General features: G+C 50.0%; 1 protein-coding gene across 6 annotated transcripts in view; it reads left to right on the top strand.

Annotated features, from left to right (window-relative positions):
* Positions 1–13,112, top strand: part of LRCH3 (leucine rich repeats and calponin homology domain containing 3) — a 1,351,362-nt gene that overhangs the window by 871,345 nt on the left and 466,905 nt on the right. For all 6 annotated transcript variants that reach the window (XM_069617579.1, XM_069617576.1, XM_069617577.1 and 3 more), the window contains exon 12: positions 2,065–2,116. In XM_069617579.1, the coding sequence (XP_069473680.1) occupies positions 2,065–2,116 (52 nt within the window). The remainder of the gene's footprint in view (positions 1–2,064; positions 2,117–13,112) is intronic.

Raw genomic sequence — 13,112 nt, 5'->3', positions numbered from 1 at the left:
GAACCTTGTCTGAGGAGAACGGGGGAAAGGCAGAGAAGGAGGGAGGAGAGGTGGCCGAAGAAGGGCCTGAGGAAGAGCAGGGGGTGGAGGGAGGAGGGGGAGAGGAAGAGAGAGAGGACAGGATGTCCTGAGTTTTAGAGATGAAATGAGAAGCCAGGGCCGTGCAGAAGGCCTGGGAGGGGACAGGAGAGGTAGAGACTGCAGCAGGATTGGCCAGCTCCTTGCAGATTTTAAAGAGTTTGACTGAGTTGTTAGATGCCGCATAGATGCAGGCTTGTATGAGGGCTCTCTTCTTTGTGCGGATGGAGAGCCAATATTTCCTTTGGAGCAGGCGGCAGGCCAGTTTGTCAGAGGATGTACTGGAAGCACGCCATTTCCTCTCAGCCACCCTGCACTTGCGTTTGAGGGTGACGAGGTCTGAGTCGTACCAATAGTTGCACTTTGTTTTGGGTTTCAAGCGGACCCTCATGACAGGGGCAAGAACATAGAGAGTATCAGATATAGCAGAGTGGAGCATGGACAGGGCTGTGTCAGGGTGTGAGTCAGCCAATGGGGTAGGGGAGGGCGATAAGAAAGTCGCAGCGAAAGCCTCGACTGACACAAGCTTCATGGGTCGGATAACCAAAAAGGTAGGTGGCAGTGCCAGAGTTGGCTTGGCCTGATGGGTAGAGAGGGTGAGCTGGAAGGAAAGGAGAAAGTTATCACTTCAGGAGAGAGGAGTGGTGAGAGGGATTAAGAGGGGAAGACCAGAAGAGAACAGAACATCCAGAGTGTGTCCTGCAGAGTGAGTTGGGTCAGAGGGGAGAATCGAGAGTGAAAGAGAGTTGCAGAGGTCACGAAAGAGTCCAGTGGAAGGACAGGAAGCATCCAGGTGAATGTTGAAGTCTCCAAGAAGGAGGAGTTGAGTGGTAGAGACCAGGAGGGAGGAGGAGAGGTCCGCCCGCTCGGAGAGGAAGGAGGCAATCTGACCTGGTGGCCGATAGATAGTAGCCACAGTGAGGGAATGGCAGGAGAGAGAGAGCCTGCAGACAAGGCATTCGAAAGAGGAGTAGGCTTGCGTAGGAATGACAGAGGCAGGAATCCACTCAGGGAAGATCAGGGCTACACCCCCTCCGATACGGTTGGATCTGGGCACGGAGAAGATCTTGTAGCCATCAGGGAGGAGAGTGTCAAAGCTCGTGACAGAGCTGTCCGTGAACCATGTCTCGGTGAGACAGAGGACATCGAGGTCCAGTTCCTCCAGGAGGTTGCAGATGTCAGAGGAGTGTTCGACAGCTGAGCGAGAGTTTAGAGTGGCAATATGGAGAAGGTTGCCACCCTTGAAAGACTTCCGGGGAGGGGTACAAATCGGAGGTATGCCCTTCGGAGGTGTAGAAGATGCCAGAGAGGGGGGGCAGAAGAGGAGGAAGGAGGAGAGGTCAAGGTAGCCGAGGAGGAGAAAGCCGGGAAAGGCAAGGAAGCTGTGGAGGGGAGAGAGGGGACAGCAGGGGAAGAAAAGAAATTGATGAGGCGCAGGAAGCGTCTATCAAACAGGAGAAGGTTGGCTTGAGGGCCTTGGACCAAGACGGTACCATTTGAATAAACATTAATGATGACCTTAGAGGAGTGGAAGCAGGCCAGGAGGGCCTCCCACCGGGTGCCACCATTAATGGGAGAGGAAGAGAAGGGAGAGAGCACAGAGACTATATGAAGAGTCCATAGGTCTGGCGAGGCAACGACAAAGAGGATGTCTGTGAAAGTTTGTCTGGAGGAGGCACTGGTATAGGTGTCAGCGATAGGGAGGCCTGGGTTGGAGACCAGGATGTCCTTTTAAACTTCTTCCTACCAGGTTTAGTGAGGAGAGCAGGATAGTCGATAGAGAAGCAGTTGGAAAAGATAGGAGAGACAGGGAGCACCATAGATTAGGTAGGGAGGGAGAGCAGAGCGGAGGGAGGGAGTGGGAAGCGGTAAGGGAGAACAAATCAGCACGATGACCCATGTGAAAATTGGAAACCTTTGTCATAAAATGTGTACAAAACAAAAACGTTTTTAGTTGCAGAATTAAGTTTATTTGTTTCTTTTTAGGACCCACGTTGATTCATCATACCTATTATCCATGGCTCATTATTCTAACCAGGTAAGATGCTGCTTTCTTCTATGCTCCTTCCGGATCTTTTGCAGAGGGTAGTATCATTGTGGGCGACTATGATCTGGGCATGGCCAAAATTGTCTGTTGTAACCATTGTGCACTAGGCAATTCCCAAACTGTATGCCATGGTTGATTGCATTATCCTTACATGGCCATAACCCAAAAGAAGGTGTTTTGTGATGTGTTTTTGTGCTGCTTACTACTTTGGAGTATTTAAATGGAGGAAACCTTTCCTCCAAACATGAAAGGTTATTATAGGATTGTGTCTTACAGATACTCGAGCCCCCACTCGATCTTCTTTCCACACCCTGGTGTTCCGCTCCCTATGTGTCTTTATTGCTCTCCCTTCTCTCCTCACACTCCGTGGCAATTCCTTCTCTAGCCCTCTGATATTTCTCTATCTCTACAGCTTACCTCCACCTTCCCATCTTACTCACTGCTACTCACTTCACTTCAAATAACTTTATTTTGGATAACATGTATCCATAAATGCAAACACATCAACAACAATAAGCAATCAGTAAAATAAAACGTCATTAAAAAGTGAGCAGTTAACATAATTTTTAAAACAGCCATGTAATCATTCCATGCACATTTAAACTGGAACAATCTAAAACAATTTAATAAAGTCTATGCTTAAGTGCTCTTCAAAGATAGGTAAGTAACGTCTATGCCACCACCTTAGTGTTTTAAAAAAATATATATTGTATGGCTGGTCTGCATTGTCTGAAGTGCATGTTAAGTAGCAAAACCTTAAAGGTGCTTGCCCTCATATTTGTTTTATTTTTTTTTAATTGTTATGACCAATAAGTGGCCTTTCACAAAACATCAAAAGTTACAAAATACAATTTAATATCTTAATAATAGAATCATTCTGTATGCAAGATCTATAGAATACAGTCGATGGGACAACAAAAAGAAAATAAAAAGAAATAAGGTATTTTGGTTAAGAGAACAATAAATACATTAATACATCAGCTATTGTTAATCACACATTACATTCTTTAAAACATAGCACATCTAAAACAGCATTTAACCTAATGAATTATTCACAACAACTTTAATTATTAAAATTCTAAATGTATCCTTTTAACCTACTTGAGTTAATCCAAATCTTAACAATTCAAAGGCTCAAAAGATTTAATTTCCTGCACTTAAGCGTTCCCATATATTATCAATGCTTACAAACTCATTATGGTGAAAGAAACGGCCCAGAAATGTTGTTCTAATCTCCTTTAAATTAGGGCAATCAATGACAATATGCTTCAGTGTTTGCACCACCGCCTCATTTTGGAAATATTCACAGATCCTTAGGGTCAAATCACATTCTTTCGAGCAAACAGACTGGATTTCCCCCCTAGCCAGTACATTCCATCTGAATCTTACGAATGTACTTATGGGGTTAAAACAGGGAAATTATATTTAGTATTTTGGCCAAGAGCTGAGAGATCTGTTCACAAATGAAAAGTTAGAATTTACTTTACAGTTACAGACCTTTGCTATAGTATTGATCCAGTACATCATCCTCGGGCATTTATTTATTTTTGTTAAACTTTTTTACAAGGAGTGGATTTTCCAAAACTTTACTTTTCGATCAATTACAAAAGTCTAAAATCAGAGTTTTTATTCATAATATTGAGAAGGACCGAGGAGGCATTCAACATTTCTGATTGAGATCTTCCCATAATACATTTTTAATAGGATAATACATTTTACCCACAGCTGAAATAAGGCACCAGTTAAACCAAGTTTGGAATGATGTCCATCCCATTTCATACCTCAAAGAGGCCATCAGTACAGATAGGGGCAAGGTCAATACTTATTCCCAGAACCTACCATCCATTCTTTCCTAATTGGGAACAAACGCAAAGGGTTCAATCTCCAGGGCATAAAAGGACCTTTGGAATCACTTTACAAATGTACATTCTTATTAAGGGGTTGATGCAAAATGTACAAAATGAACATTTTTGTTTGACATCGTGCTCCAATCAATCTCGTTCTTAATTAAGTTTGACAAGGGAGAGGTCATTCAGTTCAGTGCACGCAATCCATTCCTGCTGGATTTCAGTAATTTTGTGGATAACTTTTGTATAAGAGCGTTTGTAGAAATTAACCTAGAGGGAGCTTTGAATTTAAACTTAATTTGGGCAATCTGAAACTTGTTGGTAGGTTTGTACATTGCTGGGAATTCTAGGAGAAGGATGACCTAGCAAAAATGTATGACTTTTCAAAATAGCTACTGGCCCTGGAAAGAGGCGCCAAAGCATAACAATCTTATATCACTCATGAAATTAAAAGGCAAAGCATAACATTAAAAACCAACTGGCAAGGGTAACTGACAATGCTGTTTTCCTGACCTGACAAAAATACTGGTAGTGGTACATGGAGTGTCACATAAGAAACTGAAGGAAAAACGAATGAAACATTCATACACCTTTACGTGCTTTGACTGATCTAGACCTCATCAATTGGATTGTGGAGGAGAATTTACCAAAAGCAATACAGAGCCAGAAGAAACTTCTCAATAAACTGTGAGTATTGAGGATTTCATCTGCACTCCATCCTCTGCGAGACAGTGTTGCAGCTGGCACATCATAAATCAACAATGCCAGACGTTCACAGTTTGTTGGCAAATCTAGTCTGGATGGTTTGACAGCCTGTTTCATATATAAAATGTTTGTTACCAATCATTGTAGAAACTAGGTTAAGCTCTTGTAAATGCCATCTCCCTGAATCCAATGAGAGATATTTGAAGAATCCTACGGATCCCTCACTGACGTCATGCCTAAAGTCGCTTCCTGATCCTAACACTGTGGGGGGGGGTGTACTGTGGGAGGATCACCTGGGAGGGGACAGGGCCCAGGGTGATGAGATTCCGTAGGATGAAGTGCAGTATTTTTCCTCTGGAAGGAAGAGTCTTTCCAAGGTAACTAAAAAGATAACAGCTTATTGTCATTTTAATGTCCCTAACCCTCATATTATATCTAGAGTTTTGGACCCAAATATTGTAAAATCTGAACAAATTTTACCAAAAGAAAGATCTTTTGGGGTATCCCAATCCAAACACCTTCCTCACTCCCAAGAGTATAATGTAAAGGAAATGTCTCCAGTAAACTACCTTTCTCCATAACGGCTAATTCTCACTGTCCATCTTTTAATAATGTTCAGGGAGTTCAATCTACCCTTAAAAGTAACTCAAATGTTACAAAAGCTAACTTTGTTGAAGGTAACAAGTCCCAGAATTCCAGAAGTACTGAGAGACGAGGAAGAGTGCAGAGGAGAGGCATGCAGTTGGGACCGTCGGGCATTTAAGCCTAGCCGCCATTGCAGTAGTCGGGCAATTGAGTTTAACATCCCACACCTGAAGGAACCTGGGAGGCATAAAAGGCCCCCTGGGGGGCAGGCGGAAAGGAGGTGTGGAAGCTGCTGGACCGTTAGCTGAAGTTCAGGCTGGAGCAGTAGAAACAAAGAGTTGATGGCTGGAAGCTTTAGAATGAATCTTAACCTCTAGCATTGCTCTGGGCAACCCTCCAGACCATCGTTCTTCGCCTGCTAAGCAATTACAGAAGGGGAAAAACCATATGCAAATCAGGCTTGGTCCCACCCCAAAAGGGGCAGTCCAGCCCGAACTGCTTGGTCACATCCCTTCTTCACGAGACCAAAAGCATCCCCAGACAAAGCACATTTGCATATGGTCTTTCCCCTTTTGTAATGGTTTGGCAGGTGAAGAATGATGGTTCCTTTTTTATAGTATGTTTTGACAACTGCCCAAGAGTCTATCGTTCTTATTCTTTTTGGGATCCCAGGTGAAAACCTTTTTGCCTCCAACCCCGCCTTGTCCACTCTCCCTGCCGTTCAGATTATGTCTTTGGTACAGCTTTACCACTCGCACACTTTCCTTGTTGCTCTGTGCGTACAGAGCACCACCCCTGCCAGAAACCTTCCTAGAAGACTCAGATCTGGTACTTTGCTGGTGCCATCGTGGTTCCCTCCGTTGAGACATTGGCAGGCTCTGTTCTGTTGCAGTCTGCCTGGCCAGGGACTTCTGCTAATCCGGTAAGTGATTGGGGTTTGTTGTGGTTCCCCTGGCTGCGAACTGACACTCCGGCATCTGATGCTGTGTCGTGGAAGGTTGTGTTGGGTTGTTGTGGTCTCCCTGGCCGGGAACAGTTATCCTGTAAGGGTTTGTTTTTCATATATATAGCACCCCATGGCCTCTCCCTTTTTCCTATGCACTCTGACTTCAACTGCATGATTCCAGACTCCATAAAGGAATCTGGCTTCAAGCCTTACCCAGATTCCTGGTGACACGACCCGCAGATTTGCGGGTTGCTCCAGTCAGTGCATTATAAAACCCAAAGGGAGAATGTTGCAAAACTCTCCACCTTTTGTTATATAGATAACAAAAGGACTGCTCGACCTGCCTGGGAATGGCACCACCTTTGACTGAAAGTTGAGTCACCCATCATGCTGCATAGCAGTCTTGACCCACCTAGGCTGTGTAATGGCACAAGGCTATGCATTAAAACATTGCTACCCAACGTAATTGAAGCGACAGTGTTCACTGGGAAGGGAAACAAAATTTTGCATCAGTAAACAAGCCTTACAATGAACATGTACTGTTGAACTTAGGTCCATAGTTGTTGGCACCGGCGGCATCATGTCCCCATCATTCTGCTCAGGAATCTCCATGTTGTTCTCACGTTACAGTTATTCGTTTCAGAATGAGTTTTTTTAGAAGAACAAACAATTCTCCAGCATGGGGTCTGGAGATGGATTCACATGCTCATGAATATTCCCCGTCGTCAGGCCGGGAATCCTCGGTATAGAAAAAATCATCAGTTTTGTTTCTGATCGGTCTTTCTTAGTAGTAACTAATCACTGGTCTCTGGGTCATACTGCCCCCAGCCAATGACTGCCCTCTCCCTAAGCCGCGCCTCTGGCAGCCATCCTCAGATTTTTACTGCACGTTCAAGTGTTGGGAGTCCTCGTGCTGTAGCTCTTGAGCTTTTGCTGCGTTTTCACGCTTTTTCAGGAGATTTTTCTCATTTTTCGGTTAAATTGAGCCTCAAGCTCCACCGTTTCTACATCCGATCAACGGGGACCCGTTTCAGAGTTTTCTACGCCCCTCAAGAGTGAAGATTTTGTCGAGTTACGCTTTTGGAGGATTCCAGAAGTTCGAGGCCTACCCCGGACATGGCCCAGGAGAAGGGAAGCTCGACGCCCGGGAAGCTGTTCAGGACCTGCCCTGGATGCCAGCTTCAGAATGTGTTCAAGGAGGACGAGCATTTGTTATGCCTCTACTGTCTCCATGAGGACAAGACGCACGTGGAGAAGGACTGTGCGTTTTGTGGGAACATGTCGGAGCGGACCATGAAGAATCGCCACCTCCGTCTTGTCAACTGGCTGGAAGGGAATAGCCCGTCAGGCGAGAAGAAGAAAAAGAAGTCCGAGCGGTCTTCGAAGTCCTGTGAGGGCGCCCCGGCTACGGGGGCCCAACAAAAGGCCAAGCACCGGGAGCGCCGAACGGTCGGGCTCCTTGGCTGCCAGGCAGGGCGCATCCTCCCCGGCGCCATCAACCACGAGCAAACGCTCTGGCTCGGGTAAGAGGAAGTCCGAACCCGGCAAAGCTTCTGGAGAGGCCCCAGTCGATCTCAAAGATTCCGGCAGAGGGGGAGCGAGGCTCGGACCCTCCCCCCAAGGTGAAGGCCCCAGGCGTACAAAGGTGACGATGGCCTTAATTCACCCTGCTAAGACCTCGATCTCGAGGATGTCGCAGCGGCCCTGGCTCAGCCTGTGGAGGCGACCTCAGGATCCAGAGTCTCCCTGCCACCGCGCAGGGAGTCGTCTTTCAGGCCCATCGAGAAGACCCCCACGAAGTCCCCGTTGGAAAAGGAGGGGGAGGGGCAGGTGGCCATCGTGGATACGGACACGACCTCTGAAGAAGAGCTCATCGAAGGCGTGGAGGAGGCCCAGCCCATCGGGAAGGATCCCGACGAGGGCGACGACGAGAGAGACGGTGCCGCCGACGAGGTTCCTCAAGAGCCCTCACGCCCGTTGTTTCCGGTGCCGCAGGACACTTCGGCAGCCATTTTGTCAGCGATTCGGTCCTTATGCTTGGAGATAAGGACAAGGTTGCCCCTCCCCCCCGACGGAGGTACCTGAGCCAGACCCGACGGGGGAACCGGAGCCGGGACCTTCGGAAAGTCCACTGCATAAGAAGAGGACGACGCATCCTCCGCTACCTCTCCCACCTCTGCGGCCTGCTCTGCCTTCCCCCCGGTCTACTACCGACGGGGATGATACAGGCACGGACACGGCTACGACAGGTACAGATGACGAAGGAGGTGACGACGGGACGTGTCCCCCGTCGTCCCCTGCTCGGGCGTCCCCGCCCGACGAAATTGGATCCTTCCATGCCATGATTTCCAGGGCATCTGAGCTCTTCCAGCTCTGCCCCGAAGAGAAGAAGGAAGGGTTCCTTTACCAACGGTCCGAGGCTAAAAGGAAGACGGTCCTCGCCGTACCACTTCTTGATGACATCTGGATGAGGGGCCCGCCCTCCTCAAGAACCCTGCCACGGCTCCTGCAAAGAGGGACCGGTACGAGAAGAAGTACCGGGTCCCCGACGCTGCCCCCTTGTGCCTTCGGGCGCAACCTACCCCGGATTCGGTCGTCTCGGCGGCGGAAAAGAAGAAAGCTGGGGGGCATCGGCCTCGACATCAACTTCCCCGCCGGACAGCGAGGGCAAGAAGCTGGACACGATGGAACGACGGGTCATCTCATCCGGAGTGACGACTATCAAGGCGGCCAACGCCCTGGCTATTGTAGCCTGTTACGACAGGGAGTTGTGGTTCAAAATCGCCCCTCTATTGGACTTCCTTCCGGATGCCAAAAGGGCTGAGGCCCTTGAAAGCTTACAGGAAGGTGAGATTGCTTCGGACCACGCCATCACGGTGGCAACGGACATCACAGACTCTGGTTTCCGTCAGTTGGGCAACAGCGTTTGCCTGAGACGACAAGGATGGCTCAAGGCGACGGATTTCCGCCAGGACGTACAAACCAAAGTTTTGGACATGCCCTTCGACGGGAACAACATGTTTGGGAAGGCGGTTGATGAGTCCCTTCAGGCTATCAAGACAGACACAGAGACTGCCCGGGCACTGGGAGTGCTCCAACAACGACGGCTGTCCTTTCGGAGCTCCGGAGGCAGACAAGGTGCCTCCAAGGGGTCCGGCAGTGGCTCCTTGATGTACCGCCAAGCGGCAAGATCTTCGTCTCAGGAGGCCTACAGGGGACGCGGCAAGTCAGGTGGTGCCCGTCGTCGTCGACAGGGAGGTCAAGGAGGCAATGCGGCCTCCAAACAAGATTGAACCGACCGTGTGGTCGGGCCCCCGCTGAAGCACCACAGTGGGAGGCCGGCTGACGATGTTCGTCAGCGTGTGGGAGTCCATCTCCACCGACCGTTGGGTGCTGGACGCCCTGGCCCAAAGGCACGCTCTCGAGTTCCAGAAGTGCCCTCGCGTTCCACCCGTGGCCAGGAAGGAAAATCACATCCATCAACTACTGTTGGAAGTAAGGGCGATGCTCAAGAAAGGTGCCATTGAGCTCGTCCCAAAGAGGCTTCGGGGCTCCAGAGTTTACTATAGGTACTTCCTCGTAAAGAAGAAGACAGGAGGATGGCGTCCCATCTTGGACCTGCGACGACTGAACAGATACATCAAGGCACAGAAGTTCCGGATGGTCATCCTCCAGCACATGCTGGGACAGCTGGAGGAGGGCGATTTCCTGTCGTCGTTGGACTTGGAGGATGTGTACTTCCACATCCCCATTCTAAAAAGACACCGAAAGTTCCTCAGGTTTGTGGTCCAAGGGCGGCACTACCAGTTCAAGGTCCTCCCGTTCGGATTGAAGTCAGCACTCAGGGTGTTCACCAAGTGCCTCGCACCGGTGGCAGCACGGCTGCGCCTGCAGGGGATTCACGTCTACCCCTACCTGGACGACTGGCTCATCCGGGCAAGGACAAGGGAGCTCGCCGTGGAGCACACTGCGAAGACCGTCCAGCTGCTCAAGGACCTGGGGTTCTCCATCAACTTACCAAAATCCCACCTGGTCCCGTCGCAAGTCACCCTGTTTCTGGGAGCCAAGCTCGACACAGTGGCGCGACTGGCCTCGCCGTCAGAGGAAAGGACCAGGACCATCCTGGGAAAGGTGCAGCGTCTGCTGGCCACGGACGTGGCCAGGGTAAGATCTATCAAGTCCCTCCTCGGGATGATGTCCTCTTGCATTTATCTGGTGCGCCTTTGCAGGCTTCGGATGCGCCCCTTGCAAGAGTTCCTCGACGGGCAGCTTCGAGGACAGGATCCCACTCAACGAGACGTTCCGTCAGGCGATCCGGTGGTGGGGTACCCGCTCTCATCTGTCGGCGGGCATGGACTTTCAGACCCCAGCTCACCAGGTGACGGTGATGACGGATGCCTTCCTGGAAGGTTGGGGAGCGCACTCCGCAGATCTTCACGCGAGAGGCCTTTGGCTCCCGGAGGAGAAGTCACTCCCCATCAACATCTTGGAGCTCTGCACAGTGTTCTGGGCCCTCAGGTCTTTTCTTCCGTCCCTCAATGGCAAGGTGGTGAGGATCTTCACCGACAACACCACCACGATGTTCTACATCCGGAAGCAGGGCGGAACCAGATCCCCTGCCCTATCCAAGGAAGCCCAGGATCTGTGGCATTGGGCTGTCGCCCAAGGGATATTTCTGGTGCCTTTTCATCTGGCAGGAATAAAAAAAACACCATCGCCGACTCACTCAGCAGAGAGCTGCGCTCGTGCCACGAGTGGGAACTACACCAGTATCAAGTGGATTGACTCTTCCGACGATGGGGCGAACCCCAGATCGATCTCTTCGCGACGGCAATGAATTCCAAGTGCTGGAGGTTCGCCAGCAGGTTCCCCCAGCCGAGGAGCATGGGCGATGCTTTCTCATTCCCCTGGGACGGCCTATTTCTTCATGCGTTCCCTCCGTTGCCGTTGCTGCTCCGGCTCATCAACCAGCTCAAGAGGTCCCAGTGCAGGATGATCCTCGTCGCACCGGCGTGGCCGAGACAGATCTGGTTCCCGGACCTTCTGGACTTGTCAGCGTCCACACCAGTCAAGCTGCCGACGGACGCAGATCTTCTCTCCAGAGAAGGAGGCACCATTCTTCATCACAACCCAGGGTCGCTGAACTTGCAGGCCTGGCTCCTGCAGCACTAGAGTTTGGAGGGTACGACATTACAAGCTGACTGCAGAGAGGTTCTTGCAAAGGCCAGGGCGTCCTCAACTCTCAAGTGCTACGGACATAAATGGAAGAGGTTCTCTGTCTGGTGCTGTGCACAGAAGATTAACCCTCTGCGGATTACGGCCCCTCAAGTATTGCCGTACCTACTGTCATTGGCCAAGGCTGGACTAGCTCACGCTTCCATCAAGATACATCTGGCCGCCATCTCACGATACACCAGGACTACGGGACGGGCGTCCTTGTGGTCTCATCGGCTGGTGAAAGGAATTTATGAAAGGATTGTTCCGATCATTCCCGCCGGTGAGGGCCCCTACCCCGGCGGGGAGCTCAACGTGGTGCTGACCAGGCTTATGGGGGGCCCCATTTGAGCCTATGCATTCGGCACCGTTGAAGTTTTTCGTGGAAGACAGCTTTTCTCGTGGCCATCACCTCCGCACGACGAGTGGGAGAGATCCAGGCCCTGTCTTGCAAGCCTCCATACTTGACTTTTCACGACACGAGGGTGGTGCTTAGGACGCACCCCTCCTTCATGCCCAAGGTGCCGTCGGACTTCCACCTCAACGAACCCTTTGTGTTGCCAGTTTTCTTCCCTTCGTCACCGGCTGAGAGGACTCTGCACTCGCTGGACGTAGCTAGAGCGCTGAAGTTCTACGTGGACCGCACGAAGAGTTTTCGGAAGACATCACAGCTGTTTGTAAACTTTGGACCTGTGAATCAAGTGAAGGCTCTCTTGAAGGCTTACATTTCAAGATGGCTCTCCGGCTGCATCATGCACTGTCACCGGTTGGCAAATCGACCGCTGCCCGGCCGTCCGAGAGCCCACTCGACCAGAGCGATCGCTGCTACCACGGCGTTCCTTTCTGGTGTGCCCCTGCTCGACATCTGCAGGGCTGCGACGTGGAGGTCGACACACACCTTCACGAGATTCTACTGCGTTGATCGGGACTCCAAGGAGGAGTCCAGGGTCGGCCAAGCAGTGCTGCGCTACCTGTTCGCTTAAGGTGAGCCTGGTGAGGAGGTAAGAGATGCTTAATGTTGAGTGTTTTTGTATTGCTTAATGTTGAGCCTGTTGCCACCTCCCGTTGGTTGTGCATGTGTATACTGCTATGTATTCTTATATTCATGAGCATGTGACTCCATGCCAGACCCCATGCTGGAGAAGGGTCAAGTTACTTACCTGTAACTGTTGTTCTCCAGCATGGGTCTGGCATGGATTCACATGCGATCCCTCCCGCCTACCCCTCTGCGGCTCTTCACTTGGTCATACTGCCACTTTACGTGCTACCAAATCGGAGGATGGCTGCCAGAGGTGGGGCTTGGGGAGAGGGCAGTCATTGGCTGGGGGCAGTATGACCCAGAGACCAGTGATTGGTTACTACTAAGAAAGACAGATCAGAAACGAAACTGATACTGATTTTTTCTATACCGAGGATTCCCGGCCTGACGACGGGGAATATTCATGAGCATGTGAATCCATGCCAGACCCATGCTGGAGAACAACAGTTACAGGTAAGTAACTTGTTCCTTGTGATCTGTAGTAGTTATAAGAAAACATTTTTAAAATAATCGAAAAATGTAGTGATTTTTTTTCCTTTCACCATTCTTATGGAGCCTTTTCCGAAAAGCGTAAAGCTAGCTTAAGGTACTTCTAACAAATAGTACCTATAAGAAAATCAAATCCCAGGCAACGCCGGGTAAATCAGCTAG

Source organism: Ambystoma mexicanum, chromosome 10 (genome assembly GCF_040938575.1).
Source record: "Ambystoma mexicanum isolate Mex_15411 chromosome 10, UKY_AmexF1_1, whole genome shotgun sequence".
Classification (NCBI taxonomy): Eukaryota; Metazoa; Chordata; class Amphibia; order Caudata; family Ambystomatidae; genus Ambystoma; species Ambystoma mexicanum.
The sequence above is the reverse complement of the archived record's forward strand: the minus strand, read 5'-3'. Positions and strand labels throughout refer to the sequence as shown.